Source organism: Psittacula echo, assembly GCF_963264785.1.
Source record: "Psittacula echo genome assembly, chromosome: Z".
Classification (NCBI taxonomy): Eukaryota; Metazoa; Chordata; class Aves; order Psittaciformes; family Psittacidae; genus Psittacula; species Psittacula echo.
In genome coordinates this window covers 16928718-16956635 of record NC_137742.1, presented here as the reverse complement: position 1 = coordinate 16956635, position 27918 = coordinate 16928718, and the positions used below count along the sequence as shown (strand labels likewise).

Here is a 27918-nt window from a genome sequence, read left to right as displayed (position 1 = left end):
AAGCCAATACATTTATATGTTTAGCACAACAGTAACTTGTTTTCCTTGCAATGAGGAGAAGAACCTTTGGTTTTATGCTTTACGAAAGCAAGCCAGGAAGCTGGACACTGTTTTCAGTTACACTGCTGCCTGCTTGCACAATTATTTACTCTCTGTAACCATAAAAAGGTACAGCAAAGAAAAAGGAAAGTAAAAGCCATTTACTTGCTTTATAAGAACAGTCAAAGGCTGAGCTAATATTTGCCAAGTGTCCGAAAAGACAGATGCACAAAGGACTACATTTTTCCAAACACAGAGAAGAGCCATGCTGGAGGGTTCCAAAACCTGACGTTTATTCAAGGCCTCTCAGTAAAAATCAGCAAGAGAAGAAAACACTTCTGACTTCTAGGGCTTTGGAATAACCCCGGAGGCTGTGACTGGCCATAGCAAAAGTTGTGCCGTGCTCCCCCTGCAAGGAGCTAATCCCATTGCTCGACGGCGTGGTTTAAATCCACGTGCTCTCATTTATTACGTACCCCATCCCAGCGTAACTTCAGTTTCGGGGCCGCTCTCCGGGTCGGGGGAAGGGGCTGCCACGCCCTGCGGGGCCGGAGGCGGCGCTTGGGTACCTGCTGTTCCAGCGCCGCCGGGTCTGGCGGCCTTTGCCGGGGAGCAGAGCTGCCTTCAGTACCTGCCTGCGCTGCAACAGGGGCCGCGGGGAGACCCCGCCGGTGGGAAGTGGCTTCCCCTCGGAGCTCTGCTACGGAGGAGCCGTAATAATTTCAATTACACTTTGTCGCGGCTGTTTTAATTTGCCTGATAATTTGCATAGAGGACATACGCTGCCTAAAATGCATTCTTTCCTCATCAAAGTATAGCGGCCCATACGTTCCTCGTTCTGACCTTTCCTCAGAACGCTGTGAACGCGGCGGCGTGTTCGCGGCTATAACCTGGTGCGGTCCCCCCTACAGAGGGCGGTGAGTGCATCGCGGGCCTCAGCCCTGCCGCCGGCAGCCGTTGCCCGCCATTTGCTCCTGTCAGGCGGACCGCCATTTGCCCGCCTCCCTCCGCTTCCCCTCTCGCGGCGAGAACAGGCCTTCCTGCCTGTCTCATAACCGGGCTGAGGGTCCGATAGCTATAGTCTGACGGGGATGGTAGCCGGGCAGAGGGGATGGCGGCCGGGCTGAGGGTGCCAGTGCCATCGGCTTTTGGCCGAACTTTTGACAGCTCTAGCGGCAGGCTCAGCCCTCTGCATCCCACTTACACCCTCCAGGTCCTCTTGAGACCCACACCCTCGGAGCTACAGGCTGCGCCCCCTTCCTAGCTTCAGGTCTTTTAGCGGTATAATTTATTTCCTCAAAGGGCTGCCAGCCCTCATTTAAAGGAACAGGAAAAGAAGGCCCAGAAGAGTTTCAGATGTCAAGGCTCCAGCTAGAAGAAAAGCCTGTCATGCAAAATGTACCTGGGAGCTGCGCAAGCAGCTCTCACCGTGTGCACAGAGCCGTGGTGAGGATGCTCACAGGGCTGAGTGAGCCACAGTTGGAGCTGGTCTAGGTCTGAGCTGGCGGATCAGGAGAGGGCCCAGCTGGCAGTTGTTCAGCAAACAACAAAGTACTTATATTTTCATTATAAACAGGTTGCTTTAATTTTTAAATTACTTGCTAGCAGTGTAACAACAACAAAATTAACCGCGCATTACATTTTCATGATAGTCCCTGTAGAAGAGATACGTCAACCTTTGAAAATAAGCAACCAAATGAACTGCAGATGGAAGATGCTTTGATTCAGGAAGGCTGTTTTCAAAAAAAAAAAAAAAAAAAGCAGCTAGTCCTTTCTTACATTGCCTGAAAAACAGCATCTCTCAAACTATCAATCACCTCCCTTTCACCTCCCTGCCCTGTTTTCAGAAATAACTTACGGCCTGTCATGAATATAACATATAAATCTACCTCTAACCTTGGTCTCAATTTGATGCTCAGTTTATATCCAGAAACATGTCATGGATCTTTGTCCACTTCCACTTTTCTGTTCTTACTACCTACACACCCCTGCTTTAGCTGATGAATTTCATTTGTCACAAACCCAAACACGCTGCCTCACTGCAAAGCAACAGACCAGCACCTGAGTAACACATGGCACTGGGGACCAGGAGGAAGAACTTCTCCAGTGGTGTGTAGGTAAAGCAGAGTTCGGAGAGGTCTGTGTGTCTACACTGGTATTTGGAGCAGAAAGAGGATGGGAAGGTGGCTGTTTCAGACAGCAGCCAGACTCTGACACCCCCAGCATCCCCCAGTGGCAGTAAGGAGGCATGAGAGAATCCACTGGTGGGAGCAATTTGGGCTTCAGACATTTGGGAAGGAAATTACAGGGGGCTGCAAAGGGAAAGGCTTGCCAGCAGAGTTAATAATTAGGAAGAGTCTTCTCCCCCACTCCTCAGGGTGAGGAAGGGATGGCTCGTGGCCCCACCAGTCTCTGCGGGAGCCCAGATGGGGTAGCACAGGGCAGAGCATTATTTCTTGCTTGCCAAATTTGTGAACCGTTGCTGAAAAGGGGAGATAAACAGAACAAATAAATAGCCAAATTGTGCTTACCAAACCCCAGCCTTGCTACCAGTACCACCTAACTGCCCAATTTCCATTGGGCTTAAATGACCTACAAGTTCGTTTATACACATAGCCAGATTGTTCCTTTAATTCTGCAGATACAAACGTTGTGACTATGTGCACAAATACCTAAAAAATTTAGAGTATACAGCTATGAAGCAAAGCTGTCCCCTCTGTGTTCTTCTTATCATAAACCAGGTATAAATACAGCACCCAACTTTTACTTTCATGATTAACATTCAGCCACATTCTTTCTTCTGCACAGAATTTTATCCCATATTACTTGCATCTTAGAAAACACAAAGTATAATAAAAAAGAATGCAAGTTACGTTAATCAGGTTGTTTGAAGTTTTAATTGAGATCCATGTTTGTTTTGCAACAATTTCTCAAAGTCTATGATGAAACAGAAGAATAATTTTGAATGAGACTAAAAGCACAAATCTGCAAATTCTGCATTTGGAGAAGACTGAATAAAAAAGCCTGATTTTAACTAAGATCTACATGATTACCAAGAGCATTAGGGAACATCCTTGCAAAAATTCCTCCCTTCAGTTAAGGCTTTGAAAAGACAGATTTTCAGAAGTGTGGAGCAGTTCTGATCTCAAGGCAGTAACTGAGAATTAGGAGTCCTTAGCATCCTTGAGCACAGAGCTAGGCAATTATTTTCTAAACAAATCTAACTTTACAGTAAAGAGCTATTAATCTTACTAAAAATGAGACTGATTCTTGGAAGACTCTGGCACTGTAATTGCCAGTCAGTTGTTCCTAAGTTATTGGATGAAACAAATAATGCAACATTTCATGGTTGGCATTGTTTTATTGTCTAATATTGATTAAATTATTTACACTTCTACTTTTCAATTGACAGTTTAGCACTCATACCTATGGCTTTTACTTTTATGTTTAGCACATCTTTGCGTCAAGTGTCAGAATTCATTTCAATAAAACAGGAACATGATACCATATAAACAAGTCTCTGTATTTATGTTTAAACATACTCATTTTAGAAAATGACAATTTATAAAAGAAGAGTCTGATAGTAGCTCTTCCAGCTCAGGTTTACCACAGATTCTACTGAGCTCTTCCTGTTCTAAAGTGTCCTGCTGCCTCCATGTGGAGGCAGTTTCCTACCTCATCCCCCCCGCCTCTAAAATTAATGCAAAAAAAAAAAAAAAAAATAAATCAGTAGCTGACAATTTTAAGCAAAAATATAAAGCGCTATAACATTACCTAAGCTGCCTTTTACTGAACTAAGATCTTGAACGCAAAAAACTTTATGGAAATTTGACAAGTCAGTGTAAAAAGGCACAGGATTTTTGTGCTCAGAAACCTCCACCAACAATGTTTGTTCTCCAGCCTGAAAGTTAGGGACCAATTTTGGGAAACAGCAACCTGATCGAAAAATTCACAGGTACCTGACTGCCGCTTACAATAGAACCCACCAGGTTTTACTGATTCTTCTGCCACGCACCCTGTGAATCTGTAACAAGAGTTTGCTTGTACTGGAAGAGGAAAAGAGGTAAAGTTACTCTTTCATATATATCGAGGGATGGTGTAACAATGGTACAAGTTACTCATTCTTAAGATCCTCATAAAGCTGTCCGTGTCTGTGGTAGCTTCTGTTCCATGGTATTACATGAATGGGTAAGTTATTTTTCACAAGAGAAGTTTAGTTTTACATGAAGAAAGCTAACTTTGGTCCACTTGTGAGCTTCCTAAAGACAGCATATTGGAAATATGCCCACTGACAGTTCAAAACCCAATGTGAAAGTTAACAAAAATAACTTGGTATTTAATTCATGTATCTGCACAGTGTTGTTATTTGTCCTAATTGTTCACCTTTTTGATCTGCATGTCCACTAACTGTTGAGTCTTTAAGCCTTCAGCTTGTTCATGATTGTCCTTATCTCCACCATCTACTTGATTAGGTTTCTTTTCTTCTGCTTTTCCTTGATCAACACTTTCATATTCTACTTGTTCAAGTTCTGTTCCATCTATAAGTTCTGCCTGTACTTCTTCCATCTGTATCTGATTTACATGCTCAACATGTAACTGCTCCACATGAACTTCAGCACCTTGTTCAGTCTGAATGTGTTCAACTTCCAAGTAACTAATTTGCATCTGTTCTTGCAGTTCATCCACCTGTGCGCCTTTCACTTGATTGTCTTGTATGAGATCCCGGTGCATCTGTTCCACAGTTACCTGTGCAGGATCCACTTGTACCTGAATTACTGGAAGCACATGGACTTGCTCCACTTGCTCTATTATAGTCATTGATGTTACTGGTTCAGCTTCCACTGGAAGAACCTCTTCTGTCACTATTCGCTCTGAAATACTGTGAATTTCTTTGAGATGCCTTCTCAGCTCACTGCCTTGCATAAACCACAAATCACATAGGGTACAGTGGTTGGGTTTGTCACCAGTGTGTATTACCAAGTGATCTTTGAATTGATCCCAGCTGTTAAAAACGCTGTTACAAACCTGAAACAAAAGATACATATGTTTAAAAATGTCAACAGAAATATGATAAAATACAGTGCCTATTTCAGATCATGGCTTCACATAGTGTAGCTTCTTAATGCTTGGATTAAAAAACCTTATGCATTAGAAGTAAAAGCTGTCAGCTTCAGATGAACAGAAGACCTGGTATTTATTTGTATCTTTTTAAGAAACAACATGCTAATCTAGGTTGTGCACACACAGGATACCCACAAAATTTGTAAGTCAGTACAGCATTAGAAAGCTTACTCATTTTAACCTTATGTGAAATTTGCACAGTATCATGCCCCAGTGGTGTGGGTTGCCGTCGTTGAAGGTGACGTCCCTACCAAGCCACTCTGTTGCTCCCCTCCTCAGCAGGACAGGGGCAACAAAATTATGGAAGATGGAAAAACCCCTGGTGGGTCAAGATAAAGACAGTTTAATAAAGCAAAGGCAAAGGTCATGCGTGGAAATTACTCAGTTATACATAAAGGTAATGACTTGGTAATACCCAAGCACATAATTACTGTTCTTGCTGCGTGGAACCTAATTCAGTACTCAAGGCATACATTGAAGAGCACCAAAACTGCTCATCAGGAAAGCACAATTTTGCTTTCATCTCTTTGTTCAGTGAACCAAGAGTTATTTACTGAACACTACTCAAATTTTGTTCTCAAGAGAGAAAAATTCAAGAAAAAATTATCCAAAAATTGCTGTAGTTTCTGCAGGCAGAGGAAACATTAACCCACATTGACAACATCTGTGAGAGGATGTGGCATCAATGTAGAAACAAAAACCTGTGACACAAACTGATTAGACAAAAGGGTCATAAAACCAAACCAGTGATGCTATTAGATACAAATTTGTGTTATACAGTAATTCTCATATTCAGAACAAACATCTTTAAGACACAGGTATGCTCCCAAGAATTAACTTCACATTGGCAGAACTAAATGATGCAACAGCATTAGTGAAACTTCTGATTATGCTATTTGATTAGTAACAGAAATCAATCTCTTGCAGTATTCAGTGTTTTCTGTGAATAAGTTCACTTTCTCTTTTGAACGAAGACTATACCCAGCAGTTTTCTTCACAACACAACTCAGTTCAGCCTCAAATTGCAGCCATATTGTGAACTCAGTAAGGTGAGAGTCTTAAGGAAAAAAAAAAAAAAAAAAAAAAAAAAAAAAAAAAAAAGAGGACAACAGAAAGAGGAGTGTGAGAGTGAGAGTGCAAAGGCATACGAGAAAGAGCAGTCAAGCCCAAGAGGGGGCATGATGGAATGAGAGAGCACGAAGCAGAGTGCGTGAGAGCAAGAGTGCATGTGCAAGAGCAAAGGAGTGAGAAAGAGGAACAGAGAGTGAGTGTCCATGAGAGGCAGCACACACAAGAAAGCAAGCACAGAAAGACTGAGCCAGAGACCCAGTGCACCAGAGGGCGATGCTGTGGTTCAGTGCAATCACAGAATGTTTGGGGTTGGAAGTAACCTTAAAGATCATCCAGTTCCAGCCCCCCTGCCACAGGCAGAGACACCTTCAACTAGATCAGATTGCTCCAAGCCCCATCCAACCTGGCCTGCCAGGGATGGGGCAGCCATAGCTTCTCTGGGCAATCTGTCCCAGTGCCTCACCACCCTCACAGTGAAGAACTTCTTCCTAATGTCTAAATTAAATCTCCCCTCTGCCAGTTTAAAGCCATTCCTCCTTGTCCTATCACTACATGCTCTTGTAAAAAGTCCCTCTCCAGATTTCCTGTAGGCCCTTTAGGTACTGAAAGGCTGCTATAATATCAGCACAGGAAGGAGGTATCTAGCCTGAGTCTGGTACTTCCATTACCCACCTGACATTCATACAGCTTCTTTCTTCCCTTTTTAGCTCCAGCTCCAGACTGACAGGCTGTCAGGTGACATTTGAGTGTGCTATTCCTAGCAAAACGTTCATGGCAGTTTGGACATTCAAATGGTTTTTCACCTGTTAAGACAGATACAGGGATTTGTAAGTGTATAAAACCAGCCGGTTTTCTGACAGCTTTCTCTCTCCCTTTGTGTAGGTTGATAAATATCCTGTAAAGATATGGCCAACTGGATTATTCTACAGAAGAAAAAGACATTCTATGTAAACTTCATTTATGTAAATAAAAGGGTAAAACCCTAATACCTCTCGTTTACAGAAACCGCCATTAACAAGTAACAATGTAACATTTACCAATTACCAGTGTCATTTAAGGTCCATTTAAGTTTTCATGGAAATTAGATTACTATTCTGATGAAATATCTTAAAGAAATAGCAGTTCTCTTTTTGTCTGATAATATTACAATTAAAAAATTTCTCTCTTTTTCTCTGATAGTATTTACAATTAAAGAATCAACATTATTAAATATACAAAGTGACACATTAAAGAAGGAAGGATTTAAATGATACAAAATTTTATTTTCAAGAACAATAACAGCTTATGCTTGAGAGCTGAAACTGAGCTCCAGAAAAAGAAGTTGGCATGGAATGACCATGAAATAACAATGCATCAGTATTAAAATAAACAACCAACACTCCCTCCCAAAATACAGTGAAGAGAAAACACAGAGGACATAAATGGGCACAAGCAACAAAAAAAATTGCTTTCAGTTTGGCCCCTTCATTTCAAACCTGGTACCAAACACAAAGCCAGCTAATGACAACAGCAGGGGAGGCTGAAAACAGGTCATTTTCTCTTTTTCATCCAATGTAATGTATTGTTATTACTGTCATCAAGCAATAGCAAAGAACAGCTGGTGTCTCTGTTTACTAATTTCATCATGCACAAACACAATGAAATTCAAGGGAATTAAAAATACAAAAAATAAGGAACCGTGTTTCTTCTAAAATTCTGATAATCTGTGGAGATACTGATATCACATCACTACTGAAATGCACAACTTAAACTCCAAAAGAGGCTGAGACATTTTACTGAATAGCATAAGGACCTATGCTAGCTAGTTTAAAAAATATTTGGAAGATCCTAATTAGCTTTTCAAAAGAAATCCACAAATAGCCTGTAATTCTCCCTTACACAACTGAAAGCTACGAAAAAATGTCAAAAAAGGTTGAGAACATTTCCCTTAACTGTTACAAAATGGTATGTTTTGAAGACTACTGTCCAGGTAACACAGAGGATGCTGAACTGCCATCAGTCTGGCAGATCAAAAATCATGGACTTTGCCCAAGAAACCAATGGATACTACAGAACAAAACACACCACAGACACCCTTCTCTGTGATCTGGTCTTACTCAAATTCGTACTCAAGTTCTTCAGTAACCTCTAACATATTCTGCCAGAAGTGTCTGAAAGGGACAGTTCAAATATAATAGTGGCAACATCCAAAGACACTGTGTGACTTTTTGCACAGTGCAAATCAATGCTGTGACCTGGGCTGTACAATAGCAGTGCATCACTGCAGTGATGGAAAACACAGTGTGCCAGCTCTCTTCCCTTCTCTTTATTCTCAGAGATGCACACTGGTAAGATGGGGCTAACCTCCTCTGCTGAGGGTGACAACTTGCTGCTTCACCCCTGTGTGTCATCCAAGTATGAGTTTAGTTTCATGTAAGTGAGATTTTATGAAGATTTTATGAAGAACGAGGTTTTTGGCCTGATCTAATGATTATCTTTCCTCCCTTTATGAGAATGGATGAGATTTCACTTGCCAGTCCTAAGTAACTCACAGGACAATAATTTATTCAAGGTATGTAAATAAAGTTAATTTATTCACTGCTATAGAAGACAGTACTCACAGTTCAAATTTCCTGTCAAACATATTTTAGTTTTTCCAAGAATGTCAAAGACCTTGATTAATTTTTAAAAGAAGTTTGTATACACTTTACTTCGGCTATAGATTTTTCGGATGAGGCCAATTAATTTGCTGCTTGGAGCGCATCACAACTCTTTCACTTCCACCTTCACTCAATCAAGTAAATCACTCATAATCACTTCCACACACATAATCAGGTAAAATCAGTAGGAATCAAAGCTGTTCAGTGCCTCTGCTAGGGAAAACAAGCTTTGCAGAATAGCAGGATTAGACCAGCATATTTAGAGCAGTAGCTTTGTTCCAAGATCAATTTCTGTATGAGGAAATGGCTCTTTTTGTGTAAAAAAATTAGAACGCAAGAGATACACATTACTTAAGAGCAGCCTTGCAGAGTTTCTCTCCCATGCATTACTTAGGATAGGCACGTGACATATCATCCATACTCACAAAGGGCAAAAAGATAATGAGATCACACCAAAACCCTTTCTTCTTTCTAAGTTCTGGAGATGACTGTTAATTTGGCATGCAAGACATTTCTGAGGTATATTTTCATTTACTCAGAAGCTGCTTAAGGCCCTGTGCACATGAATGAGACAAACTCCATGATTCTCCTTCTTTTCTTTTATTAAGACAAAGATAGTAGCCATTGGTAATGCCAAACTCCTGTATCAAAAAGAATTACTAACCCTGAGAAGGTGTCTATTTATGCCCCAACTTCTATATTCATGTTATTGTTGAAGGTATGATGAAGCAGGAATGGGATCAAATACTTTGTAGGACATTTTCTCCCAGGCTTTTTAATTTCATTTTAGCATGCAACCAGTGCTATACAGAATTCAGAACTTAACCTTTGGCTGAATAGGTTTTTTCCACTCATCTTAGCACAGACCACAGTTAAATGGTAGTATCTGTTTTGATGCTAAGCTTAAGGTCTTTGAAAATGCTAAATCAGAAGCAATTAGATTCCATGAGCTATTCTTGTATCAATATATATTTATGAAGTACTCTGTACCTGCTGTGATAGGCTAAGTTGCTTGGTCCCCAAAATCCTTTGTCACAACAGCAATCAACATATTGTGATTTTTGGCTTACTTTGTTAGTCTGCCACAAACTTTTCTTTGAAAAGACTTTTGTTAAGTAGCTTGTATTTGGATTGCTCTTAATAAAGAAACACTCCCTGCTTCTTAGCAGATGAGGACTTGCCAAAGACTGTTTATAAATGTAACTTTTAAGGGCTATTGGGAACAGACTGGACACAGTGTCATATATCAATACTCAGCAGTCCCACATACAGATACAAAGAAATAAGATTTCTTTAAATTTGCAGGCTTTAACAATAAGAATCTGTGAAAGAAACAGGGCTGCTACCTTCCATTCAGTTCTTACTGATGCCGCATGACTGACATATTAAACAAAAACATCTGGAAGATCACGATTACATACATTTTACATTCAGAGTTATCGTATAAACCTCAGTATCTGTTCAGATAGCAGACTTTTCAGTGAGATGAAGAAGTAATATCTTAACCTCAAATGTAGAAGAAGAAAGAAGAAGCACAAGTAATTTTGTACTCAAAACACGCTATCCAGATTTCAAACAGGTACATTGCAGAGAAAAAAGACAGTGTACATCAGTCACTAGAAGTGTTTTGCTGTGTAAATTAACAAATTAAAATCAAGCCATAGATAAGATGTCAAGAGCAAGGGTGAAGCTTTCCAAACAAGGTAGTACAAGAGAGAATTGTTAGGAGGTATTTATGCTTAACGCATTAATAGGCATTTGCTCAGTTCTGTTAAATAAAAACACCTCTAAACAGTATTTCACTAAGAAGCTCACAGGTCAGATCATATTTCAACAGAAACATTTACTACTAGAATTGTGAAAATAAAAGTAACTTCTCGGTTTTGTATTTCTGAAGAAGGAAACATGCCTTAAGAAATAATTTTGGAAACATCTTTAAGATTTAACAGACTTGAGAGAGAAGCTCCATTACTGCTTTCACCTAAAGGTTCCTATTTTTAACCACCTCACTCCATTACAAGTTTACATCAACAGGAAAAAAAACCCAGACAAAACCGAACAACAAATGAAAAAACAAAACCCAGCATTTAGTTGCAACTAGAAGCCAAGTATTTCTAGCACTCAAGGGTCATGTGCTCTCTTCAGTGTATTCTCTATTTCCCCAAAACATGCAAATCCCCAAAATCCTAGAGCCAAGGCTACAAGGACAGGACTATAGCAGTGCTCTTACCTGTGTGTTTCCGGAGGTGCTCTTTAAAATGTCCAAAGTGATCAAACTGTTTATCACAGTACTGGCATATATGTATTTTTTTGCCAGGTCTTTGCTTCTTGCTGGCACCACCTTCATCAAGGTGGTAACAGGTGAGATGCTGTTTCAAAGCACTCTCTCGCAGGTACCTTTTATTGCATATGTCACACTTGTAACTCTCAGTGGAGTGTGTTTTCATGTGTTCCTTGAAATGGTAAAACAATTTAAAGGAACGATTACATTTCTCACAGTGGAATAAATTGTTCATGTGTGACAGCTGAAGTTCCACAATTTCAATACCTTCTACCTGTTTGCACGAGGTATCAGTTGCACTATCACCTTCTTCCTGGATCTGGCATTTTCTCTCTCCCTGACGATACTTGCTGGTGATGTCTGCCAAAAGAGCCAACGCAGATTCATCTGATGTACCTGTTGTCTGTATGTACTTTATGGATTGCTCTGCAGAAGCTACTTCTTCAAGGGTTTCAATGCTGTCGTCTTCCACTTCAATCGTGCCTTCCGCAATCTCAACCTCAATTTCCACAGGCTCTGATTCTGCAGATGGAAGTGTTTCTGTGATAACATTAGAAGTTTCAGCTACCTTCCTCTTTTTTGGTTTATTGTTTCCTTGTGCTTGATTTGAGTCTAAAGGAGATGAGTTTTCTTTGTTCCTGTAAAGCATTTGCATAAACATGGTTAAGATTCATAAGCACTGACATAATTCCTGCCTAATAGTGAGCTTCAATATCTAACACTCTCTAGCTGTTTCTCAGGGAAGCTGAAATATGAATGCGCACATAATCTGTGTGCATATCAGAAGCTAGTCTGTCCTTTATCTATATTCCTTAGAGTTGTAGAATAGCATGGTTAAAGCTGAAGAGCCTTTGAGATAAGGCAACTGCAGAGTTTTAAATAGGTCTGCTTGCATGATACAAAGCACCTATCCAGAAGAAAGAGAAACCTATGTCATGAGGTTAACTGGCCTAAGAAACCTGTGAAATTCTGTACTTGGAAAGAAAACTTCCCCCAAGGAAGGAATTCTTTGGCCTACCTACTCAGAAACAAGTTTCAAGCCCTTCCTACGCCTTTCACCTCTTAACCTCTGGAGTGTGTGCAATTGCCTGCAGTGCTTACAGCTTGCTAAAAAAACACTACAGCTGTGACTTCACACAATGACCATTATAACCCCTCATACTTCTGGAAAGAATACAACTAACAGAGGAGGTAAAAATGAAAGACATTGGAGTGTGGAAAGTTAATTGTTTACTTCTCTGGGCTTAAACACAACCAACCCCCAGCTCTGCTCCTATTCTCCCTGCATCATATACACACAGCCCCTTCCTTCAAGATGTGAGGGACAGCATGCCACCTCAAACACAAACAGAGCCAAGTGGGCCAGTGCTTTCAAGTCACACCTTCAAAATCATCTGCAGCACTTAATGTACTGGAGATTTTACTACTGATAATCAGTTTCAAAAATGAGTGGCTATCTTCCCCTTAAATTAGAGTGACAGAAGTAAGCTGTTCTTTTACCTTCCTTTGCAGCGAGATGAATCCTTTCATGTAAGCTATTCCCTACCACTTCATGTTTTCTAGTAATAAGAGAGATACAACTTACAGGTACTGTGCAAAGCCTGATGTCAGAGATGTGCAACTAATGATCTAATGCAGGATAGAGCTTATTAAATTGCACCTTACTGAGACACAGGAATACAGAGCAGCTAAACTTACAGTTTCATCTAGCCTGGACTCCTGATGTCTAGAAGGCATCAGTTACTTTGCACATTACTGCAAGGAGCTACAGGATCACATATCAGAAGAATAATCTACTTAGCAAAGGGCAGACTATCATTGTTGACCACACTGTGTGAAACTTTGGATGGGGATACACACATACAACATTAGTGAAAACACTTTAAGTAATAGTAGCTGATTGTTTTCTTTCTAGTCTAAATGTGATGTGCAACTCTGATGTATTATACAAATAGTTCTGTAATCATCTCTACTTTCATCTCTAAGTTTCTGAAGCTTCTCTAAGCTTTTCATCTCTAAGTTTCTGAAGCTTACCCCTTTCAGTCAAAGCTCTGACTGAGGCACTGTATTGCAATTCTTCCCCCTCTTACTGTGGAGGAGAAAACAGAAACTGACGGTAATACACAAGTTTGTCTTTCTAACAACAACCAAAAAAACCCAAAAGCCAAACAAACAACCCAAAGCAAAGCAAACCAAACCCAGAAAACTTAAAATCCCCTCACTTCAAAACTGATTAAACAATGGGAAGAACTTTAAGAATAGACTAGCTTGCATGTGCGTTCATTAAGCAAAACATTTTGTTTCCTTGTAACGTAAGAATTACAACATCTACTAGTGGCGCATAACCAAGAAACTACGTAACATCATATAATAGTGGGATGTAATTGCAGGCTGGACAGTTTAGCTTGAGAGATGGATCTGTTCAGTCCGGAGAACAGAAGGTTCAGTGGGCAACCTTACTGCTCCCTACAACTACCTGAAAGTGGGATGGAGCAAAGAGGTGGCTGGTCTCTTCTCCCCAGTAACAAGCGATAGGACAAGAGGTAACAGCCTCAAGCTGCATCAGGGGAGGTTTAGATTGGATATGAAGAACAATTTCTTAACAGAGAGGGTGCTCAGGCATTGGAACAGGCTGCCCTGGGCAGTGCTGGAGTCACAGTCCCTGGAAGTGTTCAAAAAATGTGTAGATGAGGCCCTCAGTGATATGGTTTAGTGGTGGACTTGCCAGTCCTGAGGTAGTGGTTGGACCTGATGATCTTAAAGGTCTTTTCCAACTGAGATGATTCTATATATCCTAGTTCAATAGCTGTAGTAGTGTACACTGACTCGAAGCGATACTGATTTGAACACACACTTTCAAGTTTCTTTTGAATTCCCCAAGCAGGCAGCTAGTGTCTACTTTTCTTCCAGAGTTAAAAAACCAACCAACCAAACAAAACTAATAACCTTTTGGTGTTACCATACTTAGTCTTAATAATATAAAAAAGGGTGTTTGTAAGGTTGGAGGGTAGGACTAGAAATGCACAATCCTGTATCTTTCCTATTAAAAAAGTCACATACTTTTTCAGCTCTATTGCTAACAGAGTAGCAGTTAATTTGGAAATAAATATTGATGTTGAAAACCAAGTTTCCAGCATACCATGTGGTGGAGGTTTTTTCAAACAAATGTTACCTAGCTACTAGAGGAACTTGGAGCTAATGCCACTCTCAAGGAAGCAAGCTTTTCTTAGCCTGAATGCAAAGACCTTTCAGCAGGCCTAGAATAATTGTAATGCTGGAAGCATTTATTGCCCCTTCCTCTATTTCACGCAGACAGAGCATGCAGATGTTCCTCATGAAGAAATGAAGATGTGATGGCACTTTCTGAAAGTGAAAGGGAAGGAAGTGGAAGAAAACCAGCATGATGGGACTAGCACCTGCTTTTCTCAGGTTGGAGTTTGTCAATGGAGTACAGTTGCTGGTACTGGAAAAAAAGTGCTATAGCATCCTTCCGTAAGTACTGATCCTGTATAAAACTGATTAGAACAGTTCAAGAAATTTGAGAGGTTAATTTTGCAGCAAGAAGTTTTAAAACCACTGCTTATTCTCTCAGAAATAGCAGAAAGCTGCATGAAATCAAAGCACCAGCACAAACTTGTTAATGTAGTCTAATTACCTGAGGCCCATTGTCACTCCCCAGCTGTCAATCCGGTGTGGACAGTCAGATAGCACAGAGACATGGTATTAGTTACCAAAAAGTCATAGCCCTACAATGTCTGCAACATTTACCAGCCACGTCACTTATCACTGAGTACCAACACAAAGAGTGTGACATTCCTTTTTTAGCCTGTATAATTTTGACTCTTATCTTACAGAAGAGTATGTGGTCCACACAAGTTTAGGAGGTTCCAGGTGAACGAACAGAATCCTGGCAGTCAGCTCTTGTAAAAGTATTCTCGCGACTCTACACTTCAGTGTTGGGAAGAAAGAGAGGTTTATGTGCTTACCTGATTTGAAGTGCTTTGATCGCTTCTAACATCTGTAGATACTCAGCTGCTTTCCAAACATCATTTGCTTCTTCTTCACCTTGGACCATTAATTTTGCTGTGTAGGTGAACTCAATTAGGTGACGAAATGCCATGTTACTTACACCTGTATCAAGGCAAGAAAAACAACTGTTTTCTCAGACTTATCTATCTGATGAATCTTGCATTCACCTGATCACCATTTTGTTCACAGTACTGTAGCTCCTAGTTTCATAAAGATGACACCCTTAAAGGACTCATGTTGGAATAAAAAGTCTACTATAGAAACATGTGAATCTGGAACAACTAGAGAGTTATATCACAACAAAGATATAAGGAATGATAAGATGGACAATAAGCTGAATAATAAAAAGCATGAACACAGAAATACAACCTCTCTCCCAAGAGACTTTTGAGCTGCAATTTACTGGAGGCTGAGACACTGCTCCAGGAATTTGCTCCATGTTTACCAGGCAAGTATTGCTCCATGTCTATCCTGTTCTTGCATCCCAGCCAAGAAAATCTGCCATTGGCTGTCCTTTTTCATCTCACCCTTTTTCGTCTCACCAGAATGGCTGTTTTCAGGGAAAAGACTGTATGTCACACTGCTAGTCCTAAAAATGTAGAGGGTATGCCTGACCTCCATTAGCCACAAACTGGGGGGAAGAAAAAAGGGGGAAAAAAACCCAAACCATCCATGGATCCTCACACTTTCCTTTCCAAAAGATTTCATTACTGGGTATTTTCTTTTTAATTTTAATTCAGCAGAGGATTTTTTCCAGTGGTGGTAGCTACCTCAGAACAACACAAGAGCTGAGACGTGGAAAGCTAACTGGTATGACCAAGCATGCCTGTTAGCCTGTACTAAGGATACTACATTCATTTCCAGCTTGGGCACACAATTTGAAGGTTTTTATTTGCACAAATCAGATTACCTTCAATCTCCACCAAGGGCTCCTGAGTGAAATCTTGGAAGAACTTGTAGAAGAACTGGCTACAGGCAGCAAGAACAGCCTTATGAGCTTTGAAATGGTGACCTGCAAAAAGAGACAAAAGTTTTTATTTAGGGTAACATCTTCCTCACCCACATTGACGAATAAGTGCAGATGCAGAAAAGAGACCACCCAGTCTACAAATCTATTCCAGCAGCATATAGTCACTTAGTATTTCTCTTTGTAACATGGAGTATCCCAGCAGCTGTTACCGCAGCAGACCTTTGCTGACATCAGACCTTGCTGAAGTTCTGCAACTCAGCCAGCTGGAGGGCTCACTCACTACAGAGTTTCTCTTTTCAGGTATTTAAGTCATGGAAATTCCTAGGCAAACTTTTTCCTGTATGTCTTGGACTCAGCTCTCAGGTTTTCCTTGGTTTTTGTTGCTCTTACAGATTGATGTATTTTATCACCTTTCTGCCAGCATAAATATCACTGCAGAACAGAAGAGGTTCTGCTCTTCCCCATCACTATGTTGCCTTCCCCTGGGCATGAACATCCAAGAGGCTCCATGCAACAGAAATAAGAGAAGCAACATGGATTATAACTACACAGCTGCACACAAAAGCAGCTTTGAGCTCAACATGTGGATTTGGCAGTACCAGAGCAAGAACAAGCACTCAAGCTAAGCTTTGAGTGAGTGCTGCCAGTGAAACTACCACAGTTCCTGAAGTGTAATTTTTATTTCATTTGCTTACTTTGCTTTGGAAACTACAGACCAGTCAGTCTCACCTCTGTGCCTGGCAAAATCTTGGAGCAGATTCTCCTGGAAGGCATGCTAAGGCACATGAAAAACAAGGAGGTGGTTGGTGACAGCCAACATGGCTTCACTAAGGGGAAATCCTGCCTGACCAATTTGGTGGCCTTCTATGATGGGGCTACAGAACAGATGGACAGGGGTAGAGCAGTGGACATCATCTACCTGGACTTGTGCAAAGTGTTTGACACTATCCCGCATGACATCCTTGTCTCTAGATTGGAGAGACATCAATTTGATGGTTGGACCAGCCGGTGGATACAGAATTGGTTGAATGGCCACATGCAAAGAGTTGCGGTCAACGGCTCAATGTCCAGTTGCAGATCAGTAATGAGTGGTGCCCCCCAGGGATCGGTGTTGGAACTGATCCTGTTCAACATCTTTGTCAGTGACATGGACATTAGAATTGATGCACCCTCAGCAAGTTTGCTCATGACAGCAAGCTGTGTGGTTTGGTTGATACACTAGAGGGAAGGGATGGGATCCAGACGGACCTTGACAAACTTGAGAGGTGGCCAATGCCAACCTGATGAAGATCAACAAAGCAAAGCGCAAAGTCCTACACCTGGGTCGGGGCAATACCAGGCACAGCAGCAGGTTGGGCAGAGAAGGACTTAGGGGTGTTGGCTGATGAGAAACTGAACATGAGCCTGTACGTACCATCAACAATCAAAGTGATATCTGTAAACTGGTCCTGCTCACGCTGTTCGTTCAGTCTATCCAAAATAACTTTATAGTGTTCAGGGAATTCCTGGATACACTCCATCGTTTCTTCAGCTTCCATGGTAAAAGGACTAGCCTGCAAAAGATATGGCAAGAAGATAAAAATACTGTGCCAACTGGTAAATACTAACAGTGAGGTTAGTATACAAACATCAACTAGCTAGCACTATTAAGGGAGTACAAAAACAACAGAAACACTAATTTGTCTTGGAACACGTTTACCTCATTTTAGTTGACAGGTAGGCGATGGTACACTTAATGGCGTGGAACCTTGTCTTATTTATACACAGAAAAAACATTCAAAGTGGGTAAGTGTATTTCTTTACTCTACAGATTCAGCAGGAACCCACCTCTACCAAAGCACATGCTGCAGGGATACAACATCTTCAGAGCTACCTATTCTACAACATCTCAGTAGCATAATGTCAGAATCTTTATACAGTTACTTCTTGCAATTCCACCAATCCATTTGGTGGAAGAACAGTTTTTAACATTTTCATATTTATGTCACATTTTGCACCTAAGGAACACAAGATACTTACTTCATTTAAATAATGATGTAACAAGCAGCACTTTTCAGTTTCTGAGTACACAGGAGTTGCCAGTGATTTAACATGCTGTCACACCCAAGAGCAAAGAGTGTCTTATTCACCAGCCTACTTAAACTTCTCCCCCTACAAGGTAAAATATTCTTTGTCAGCCTTTCGAAAGAGACAGATACACTTGAAATCTGATGGCTCTTCCTCCTTTACTTACACAATAAGTATAGCTGTGGGTGGGAGTTGCAGAGGTTCTAAAACCTGAAAAGGTTTAGCAGAACTCTGTTGATGAGATATGGATGTTAAGTCTGCTGCTTATCGAAAGAACATTGGGAGAGAGTCCAAGCACTTCAATGAAAGGATTTCACAAATTAACTCCAGGCAAAATGATTCAGATCTGTGCAGCAGCACTCATCTCTAACTCCCACATTCACATGAGAGTGCCACAGAAAATAGCGAAAGCAGTTCAAAGTCACATTAGCACAGGAACATTGTCTCCTTGCAGCAATCTAACTCACTTTGAAGAACATGTAGCTTCTGACTAGGCTTGAATGAGTCTTAAAGGAATATGAGACATACCTTTCACTGTACTGTTACACTTAGTATGGACAAGAAAAAGAAAATCAGGAGAGCAGCCAGTATCGAACCAAACACTGAATACAGAGACGGAAATTTCTGGTGTGGCAAAGAAGCAGTTTTCTTCAGAGTGCTAGGAGAATCTATAAAGCAGGTGATCCCCAGGCTTCTGGTGCAGATCCTTTTTGTGTGTGACTTGAATTAGAAACTCCTAACTACAAAACAGTTCCTAGTGTGTACTGAACACATCTGAGCTCATGTCACCACGCTTGCTAACTGTGTGACTGTGTAAATTCTACCTCACCTATAGCAAACACACATAAGGGTATATGGGGTTTGATACAAGTACAGAAAATTACCCAGCTATGATAAAAGCAAAGTTATTTTTTTATGACTTTCTTAACAGTCATAAAGAAATTGTGGAATTGCTGTTTCACCACAACTTCATGCTGCTTCTTGCGTCTCAGAAAAACTAGAGCACAAAGAAATCATTTTGCCAAGAGCACAAAAAAAGAATAGCAGAAGCAACCACCTATGGAAGCCTACCTGCAGCTGCTACTACTGGTTTGCCAAGCAGATGCTGAAATACCTATCAGGGTCTTACAGGGGTCAGAGAAGACTAGCCTGTGAGGACAAGCGGGAAGACGAGGTGGAAGAGAGGAGATGCTGCTGCTGCTGCATTCACTTCATCTCATCTGGAACAATGGGTTTAATACATATGACCAGCAGCTCCTGCCTTTTTTCTGCCATCTGGTGTTCCATACAGTCTCACGAGGGAAGTTGTCAGCCATTTTCTTCACTGTTTAATTCTTCTTGCACATTTTTGACACTTCATAAAAGGACAGATGACTTGCAGCTAAACGCATAATTCCTTAGAAGTTAAAATAAACAATACTTTGGCCTCCAGCTCTCATGATTTCTACCTACGCAAATACACTTTATTTCCAAATTGAATGATTGTAGGGATGTTACCATAAAAAGCCTCAAAATAATGGAGTAACCTCTCACCTCTACCAAATCTAAGAAGTTTTTGTCTTAGAACACTTAAAAAGCATGAATGAGAAAACATACAATTTACAATAGCTAGTTTATTGTCATGAATTAACAAGGAACTAGTAAAATATGTGAATTTATTGCATATCTAAAGGTGATTGCAGCATTCACTGAGTACTTGCATTTTAAAAACTCAGTGATACTGCAGAAGAAAGGCCCAACAGAATAGCATATACTCAGTTAAGCGCATGACTTTGGGGGAATAAGTGAGTGACACAGTTGAGCAAAGCACAAGGTCAAGGCAGGCAAGCAGAAGTGATTCAAGCTGCCACTTATGAGCAGGCTCACACACAAGTGCTGGGAACTGGACCACTTGGCTGTTTAGCTTGATTTTCTTGGGAAAGGTAGTAAAAAACTAACTTAACCTTATCAGCATGTAACACCAAGCACATCTCATGTGACATGTATGATCTGCACATCTGCTTTTACAGATCTACCCTGTGAACCCATCTTATTACTGTCCTGCACTACAACAAGAACTCCTCATCTTTTAGCACCCGACACCTGTCCTTGCTCTCATTGGTCAGACACAAACGCAGGCAGGCAGAACAGCGTCACGGCCACTCAGACGCCCCGGAGCAGCCATCTGGATGCAGCCGCCTCAGGAAGCGCTACCCGAAGGGCGTGTGGTGGCAGCGGTCGCTTCCAGGCACCAGAGCAGCGAGAGCTGCCTGTGCGCTTAGCCGCACGCTTGTCCTCCGAAGCCGCAGGACATGGCGAAACCCCCCCACGCCGCCACATGCGAGGCCCCGTTTCCCCCGAGGCGCCTCAGCCACAGCCGGGCCGCACCACAGCGCTCCCCGAGGCGGCGGGAGGCCTCTCATCCACATCCCCCTCCCCGGTTCTTCCGGCTCGCGCGGGCTCCGCCCCTGCTGGTCCCCGGCGGCCGCGCGCGCCCCCCACCCCCAACACGCTCCAGCCCTGGAGCCCGCACTGGCGAGCAGCGGCCTCCAGCGCCCACACCTTGGCCCCATTGGAGGGCGCTGATGGCAGTCAGCGCCACCCCCGCCAATCGCAATGCGGCAGCAGCGCCTGCCCCAAGCCGAGAAGCCAATGAGCGCCCGCCCAGTCCAGGAGCGAGAGAAGGCGGAAGGCCTAGCCCTCGCCCAGCGTCCGGCCGGTACGGGCGCCCCGAGAACCGAGCGAGCTGCCGCCGGCGGCCATGAGTGTACCATGTGGCGCCTCGGGGAGGACACCCGGCCGGTGCCGGCCAGAGCCACAGGCTCCGCAGCGCCGCCTCGTTAGCCCCTATTACGTCATCAAAGCGCGCATTAAATCGATCCCTTTTCGATTCCCGGCCGGGTCACGGCCCGTCCTCGCGGCGCCCCGCGGGAAGGGAAGGTGGTCCGGCCGGGTACTCACCGCGAGCAGGGCCGCCCAGCCGAGCCCGCTCCGTCGTGGCCGCTTCCTGCTCCTCGGCACGCTGCAGAACGGGGCGGGCGCCGTCCAATCGCGACTCGCATTCCCGGCCTGCACCGCACGGAGGAAGTGACGACAGCACTCACCTTTCACACGGGGGGGGGCTGGTGGCGTGATGTACCCTGGGAGCTGTAGTCCGCGCCTCTCACAGCACCGATAGGGGCACGGCCCTCGGTGTTAGCGGGGATGCCAAGAGGACCGCGGGGCAGGCGGGGCTGGGAGTGCGGGGAGCAGTGGCTGTGGCCGTCCCGCCGTGCCCCCGGAGGGTGGTGTGGCGGCAGGAGGGCGGCCGCGGCAGCCCCACCCCTGGCCGGGCACGGCTAGTGTCTGGCGGCGGCGTCAGTTAAATCACCACCGAGATAAGATTAATCGCCGCTGTTACTGCCAGGCATCGGCTGGACGCGTTCGACGGCTTCAGAAATGAAGTGACATGCCCGGGCAACTAACCGCGAGGTTGGGCCGCCCATGCAGCCGGCACAGGCCGGGCAGACCCGTGAGTGCTCGCTGGTTGCTGGTGGGAGGCGCCCATATCTGGTTCTGCCTGCGCAGTCTGCAGTGTGTGTTGTGCGAGGGCTGTGTTCCGTAACCCGGTCTGCAGGCACAGCCCCGCACGGACCGGACTCGGCATTTGGGTGATTCGGAGAAAACTCCAAGCACAAACTCGCCAACAAAGTTCAAGTTGACAGGCAGGTATTCCTCCTTGCGGCGCCGAGAGATGCAGAGGATAGCTCCCTCTAGCGTGTGTCCCCATATTGCTACACAAGCCGTCCTTATATAGTCACTGGCATACGTACATATTCATGAGGTTACGTATGGATTACATTATTTTCCAGAAAGTTCCCCGCATGCGCACAAAATTGGGGTGGTGGTGTCTGAGGGTGGTTTACTTCTGCCAACAATCTTCATCACTTCTGGCAGCCTTTGAAGCAAGCGCAGTCGATGCTTATACCAGCTTAATCGGTTCGTTAACACCACAGACATAATAATCCTCCTGTCCTTCTACTTATCAGGTAGTTTAGCTATAGCCCATCCTGGACATGTGCCATTCCCAGATACTCGTTATCCTTGCATCCTGTTCTTCTAGGCTGTTTTTCTTAAAACTACATAAACTATAACGATATATCTTGTACAAGAATTCTCAGTATGTTCTCTACTCTATTTTTTTTAATATGTATCATGCACCTCAGTAATTTTCCATTGCTACTGTTACAAAGCCATCAAACTTAACATTACTTAAAACTGATTATAAAGGTTTATATATTCCATTTTGTAGTTTTGTGTCCCCCTTGTCTCATGGGGATTCTCTTCAGCCTTCCCTATTACACAACCACTTTTCCATGCAAGGCATGCACACTGTATTGTTTTCCTTTTATAGTTTGAGTGGTACTTGAGTACCCAGAGTTTTGCGAGGAGCAAGCAGTTCGGTTTGTTGATCCTCACCAATCCCTTCCAATTCGAGATACTCTGCTTCCATGGTTATATGAAGTGATGTCAAAAACTGCACTGAAGTACTGCCCAGCAAGGCTGCTGGTCCTTTCCATGCTGCTCCTTTCCAGCTCTGTCCTATTAACTCCAAGAATCCACACCTGACGAAGAAAACAGCCAGCCTGTACCTAATGGCTCCTGCAGAGCTGCTGGGGTACTTACCATAGAGTCATAGAATGGTTTGGGTTGGAAAGGACCTTAAAGTTCATCTGGTTCCAACCCCCTGCCATGGACAGGGACACCTTCCACTAGACCAGGTTGCTCCAAGCCCCATCAAGCCTGGCCTTGAACACTGCCAGGGATGGGACAGCCACAGCTTCTCTGGGCACCCTGTGCCAGGACCTCATCACTCTCAAAAGGAAGAACTTATTTCTAAAGTCCAATCTAAATCTCTTTCAGTTTAAAGCCATTCTGCCTTGTCCTGTCAAAAGCCCCTGTCCAGATTTCTTGTCGGCCCCTTTAGGCACTGGAGCTGCTCTAAGGTCTCCCCTTAAGGAGATTTATCTTCTCCAGGCTGAACAACCCAGCTCTCTCAGCCTGTCAACAGAGCTCCAGACCTTTTGGCATTTCTGTAGCCTCCTCTGGATTCGCTCCAGCTCCCTCTTTGTGTTGTTGCCCCAGAGCTAAACGCAGTGCTGCAGGTGGGGTCTCACAAGAGCAGAATAGAGGGAGAGAATCACCTCCCTCGACCTGCTGGTCACGCTGGTTTTGATACAGCCCAACAGCGCTTGGCTGCCTGAGCTGCAAGTGCTTCATGTGTTGTCACCAGTTTAAAATGTATTTGTCCCAATAAACCAGCATAATAATAGAACTTGTCAAAACAGACACAATGGTCATCGATTTGGCAGCTTCTGTGTTATTCATGTCCACAGAAGAGCTGCTGCATGCCGTGGATACGTCTTACAAGCTTGCTCACCTAATTCCTGTGAATTAACCTGTTTATGAACTTCTCTCTTGTCTCTGTGCCAGATCTACATGATTTCTGTTGCCATGTTTATCCTCCAGTAAGAATATAAATGCCTATGAAGTTAAGGCAGCTGTTCAGCACAGAAATCCTACAACATCAAACAAAAGATAAATAATAGACATTCAATTAAATTAATTTTCATACACTCTTTAATATATAAACTTCTAAGACTGCAGTGTTTATGCACTGCATAACATTTATGTCTCTTTTATTTCAGTGTGTTATTGCTTAATGGCCTTGCTAATGTAACACTATTGTTCTTGCTAATAGGTCTGCTCAGACAATTGTTTGCAATCTAGGACTGCCACACTATTCTTGTTTTCTGGTACTTAGCCGTATATTAGGAATCTTGATGACTCCTGCATTTAAAAAATATAAAAGTTCACTTGAAAACGTTTAAACCCAGATCTAACTTTTTAACTTTTCTTAACCGATTTTTAGTCAAAGAACTGTATCTCCAGTAGCTCATAATAAAATTGAAATATTGATGAAGTTACAGCTATAGGACAACACAAAAGTTGTACAGCTGAAGTACAACACAAAACCTAAAATTTTCCACTCTACATGTCCTGCCTACCCAGTCAAGGTTGGTTGTTTGCTTATATTTCATTAATTTATGGGTTTTTTTCCCTGTTTGGTTCCCCCCACCCCTCCCACCCCTGTTCCCCACTCCCCCCAAATGTAATTTTCCGTAGCGTTTCTTTATTTACTTTTTTTCCCATGGCTTCATCCATCTCATTTTACTGTCAGGTCAGATGGGAGGGTTTTGTCCTAATAGCTTTTTAGATATAAAATTCCACTGATCACACTGGATCTTTTCATGTTCTCCTTTTCCTCTCTTGGGTGTGGGTTTCCCAGTATACTACCTTTAGGATTTCTGAGAGTTATGTTGCAAAACAATATGGTTTAGTTGTAAGTCTCAACCTGGCTTATGGTGCATTTTATTTACACGAGGAGAAACAAATTTTAAGCAAACATCCAAATGATCTTTATCTCTGTCTTGAGTTCAACTCGTGTTAGCCATTTGTATGGTTAAAAGCACCCAATGTTGTTTTTTCCTTTTCCAGAAACGCCTCAGTGACACTCTGGAGAAATCCGTCTTCATTAAGATAACCCGATACGCCTCTGGACACAACGTTCAGCTGGGTTTGGGAATAATACTAAGAACAGATGTTCTCTTCCATCTCTGGGCTTCTCTCGGCAGTGCTGAAGAAGGCAGAGAGTATCCAGCCAGACTAAGCGTTGGTTACCTCTCCTGGGGAGAGCTGTAGTAAACAGACAAAAATGAGCACTAAACTCATTGTAGGAAAGTGTGAATCATACGTTTTCCATCTTTGATAAAGAAAACCCTTCTTGTCTGAAGAAATGAAGGAACTAATAAGCTGCAGATGTGAAACCAAGCATTCAGAAAGCATGCTTATGTGCAGGATCGATGAAACAGGTATTTTGCAGAAGCAGTTGATCCGGGTTATGACTGAAGGCCAAAAAGGACTGTTAGCTTATCTAGGGCAAGCAGCTAGCAGGCTGTGACCTACACCCAGCTTTCTGGAGAGTTCTGTCTGGCTCACCAGGTAGGTTTGGAACCTGCTAAGTGCATGCATTACACACCCAGGTCTCCCACCACGTTGTCCCACGTAAAGGCCAAATGATTCACCCAGGGAAATGCAGAATCTAGTTAGCTATGATATGGCCCTTTGTGGTAGTATTAAAACAAGTCTTATGAAATCAACTGCACATTCCTGTAGTGATATTAATCGTTTGCAAGAAATTTATCTATATCAGACAACTCAACATGTCTCCATTGTACAATGACTTGTTCTGTGCATGAAAAGCCTTTACTGTTATGCCCAGAGCAAGCCAGATGTGTGCTATTACACAAGAGAAAAATATTTCTGCAAAGCCCCTTTGATAGGTATGCCTAGTGGAACAATACCAGTGACTGTTCATAAAGGTTTGAAGGAAAATAACCATGGGTTGTGCCTCTGACAGAGAGCTATTCTGGTAATCCTCCTCTATACTATTTCAAGAAGGAAGGGAAGATATAAGGATTTAATGGAAGCCAAATAATTTCTTGTAACTCAATTGTGTAAAAACATGATTGAGAACTGTAACATGCTGAACAGGGTGTGTGTTTGTATCTACCCAGTGTTATCTGCTGCCGTACAAGCTCCATGCCAAATCTGATTGCCTTTGTGCAAGTTTTGTGTTTGTGACCCCACAAAGATCAGCTGACTGGTGAAGTTAGGGAGATCAGTGTCCGATGAGTGCTGCAGGAGAGGGTGGTTGAATTCTGGTGTTCTTATCCAAGTATTTTCCCATATATTATTTTAAATATCTGAAGAAGAAGCAAGTCTAAGGAACTAAGTGTCCATCAGTCTTAAAACCACAGTGATTTGGATTCTGCAGAATTATGAGAAGCATGCCTAAAAGAATTGCATGGTGGCTTACTGCTTAAATAACAGTAGGTGTAAAGTACTTTGCTATCTTTTCCTCCTATCCCAGAATATAGAATCACAGAATTATAGAATAGGTTGGGTTGGAAGGGTCATTTAAAGGTCACGTAGTCCAGCTCCCAGAAAAAATTCAGCAGGCCTTGGCTAGGTCAGTATTTGTCTGAGAAACTTCTTAAGGAAAACCTTTGTTAGAAAGTAACCTGTGTTACTTGTTAAAATACATACATACCATGGCATTTTTGTAAGTGTATGCATTTTGCATCATGAATAGAAATAACATACACACACATTGTTTATAAAGATTTCATATATGTAGATACTACTCTTCAGATGTAACTCAGATATTCACAAGGAAATCTTCTGTAACCTGATTGAAAAAGTGGCTTTGTGGGGTTTTCTTGATAAGCAGCAGTGAACATAGCACATCAAGACATGAAATGTGGTGATTTTTTTAGCTCTCTTTAATAATCCATGGAAATCTGGAGGGTCTGAAAAGGATTAAATTTAAACTAGAAGAAAAGGCTTTGACCTAGCCCACTATCAGTGCTGCAGTTCTATGTATTACACTCCTAGAAACACTAGCAGGTAATTTGAGATTACTCCTTCTTTCAGGCCACATAATCTTCCTAGAAAACCATAGACCTATGGACCATATTATTGCCGGGAGAAATTATGATAGGTGCATAAAATTTTCACTGTAGATGAAAGTTTACTTCAGAAGCTGGGGACAATCAGAGAAACGTCCCACATGCAGTTAAGATAATGTCAAGAGCAACAAAAATGTAGGAAAGTCAGGCAACCTGGAAATGATTCTTCACAGTATCTAGGGGAAGACTTTTTCCTTCAAGAAGTATTTTCTTTCTGGCACAGCCTTGCATCCATTAAGTGCATCTTCCATGCGTGCAAGACCATGTGTGCTATGTGGCACATTGACTGCAACTATGCAGATTATAACAGCAACTCCAGTACTGCCTTTGCAGGCGCACAGATGGAGCAGCTACCAAAGGACACATGGTCCTGTAAGAGCATCCAGCCTCTGTCCTGTCGTTGAAGTTCTTAAGAGCAGCCTCATGCGCAGTTCACGCCATAAGCCTCAAACATGCCTGAGCTGCTGACTGCACAGCATTTTGCCTGAACTGTGGAGAATGAAGTCCTGCATTTGGCTTCAGGACAGCTACATGTTTGAAATCCCAGGTGTTCCTTTAATTATGCGTTTTGTAAGTTACCTTGGGAACATGTTACAGAGTCAAAAAACAATTTATCATTAACTTAAAACCTTTACAAGCAAGACATCATTAAATCTCTGCAAAAGGGGGAATATAATTGAAAAAGCATTTATTGTTAATTATTACTTTTATTGCAGTCATGGGATCACTTTAGCTTTCCGGTCTGTCTAGCCTTCTGAATGCCTGCTAGCTCTGTTGGAGACAATATTCTGCAGCCTTATTGCCATGGTTTTTGAAGTGCTACAAGTTTTTTCACATCACATTCATATTTTGTTTCCTCTTCCTGAAGGTTTACAGGAAATCTGGCAATGATTGTGATGCAGAGTCCGCACAAATCTCTGCTTTGTTTTTCTTTGTTTATTTTCCTTTTTTTTCAGACAAGAAAAAGTTGCAGTTTAGAGGCCTGCATGAAATGCTTAAGGTCAAAGACAGTTGTGGAAGCTGCTCAACTCTTCCACCATGAGACACTGACTCTGGGTTCTACTGGGACTATCACCAACTCCTTACATTCAATTCTTAAAGACTTTTTTCTTATTTGCCTGATATGCAAATAATAGCTAGTAAATAATATAA

General features: G+C 42.4%; 1 protein-coding gene across 7 annotated transcripts; it reads right to left on the bottom strand.

The window, feature by feature from the left end:
* Positions 1–1104: 1104 nt before the first annotated feature.
* ZNF131 (zinc finger protein 131) lies at positions 1105–21923 on the bottom strand. Of its 7 annotated transcripts, none has more exons than XM_080637553.1 (8): positions 21158–21923; positions 18170–18301; positions 17565–17703; positions 16091–16192; positions 15138–15282; positions 11101–11789; positions 6904–7034; positions 1105–5064 (listed from the first exon to the last, which is right to left on the bottom strand). In XM_080637553.1, exons 3-8 carry the CDS (start codon positions 17686–17688, stop codon positions 4411–4413), a joined length of 1845 nt encoding a protein of 614 aa, XP_080493679.1. In that variant the 5' UTR covers positions 17689–17703; positions 18170–18301; positions 21158–21923; the 3' UTR covers positions 1105–4410. The 7 variants fall into 7 exon arrangements, with proteins under 7 accessions (XP_080493679.1, XP_080493684.1, XP_080493680.1 ...); XM_080637558.1 differs by lacking the exon at positions 21158–21923 and having other exon boundaries at positions 11101–11323; positions 11426–11789; positions 18170–20569; XM_080637554.1 differs by lacking the exon at positions 21158–21923 and adding an exon at positions 18384–20569.
* Between the last annotated feature and the right edge of the window lie 5995 nt (positions 21924–27918).

Coding starts and splice junctions, on each gene's coding strand:
- ZNF131 (XM_080637553.1), bottom strand. CDS start 17,688: ATGGAAGCTGAAGAAACGATGGAGTGTATCCAGGAATTCCCTGAACAC. Junction 16,193..17,564: donor TATCACTTTGATTGTTGATG/GTACGTACAGGC, acceptor CTCTTTTTGCAG/GTCACCATTTCAAAGCTCAT. Junction 7,035..11,100: donor GCACCTCCGGAAACACACAG/GTAAGAGCACTG, acceptor CTGTCTTAACAG/GTGAAAAACCATTTGAATGT.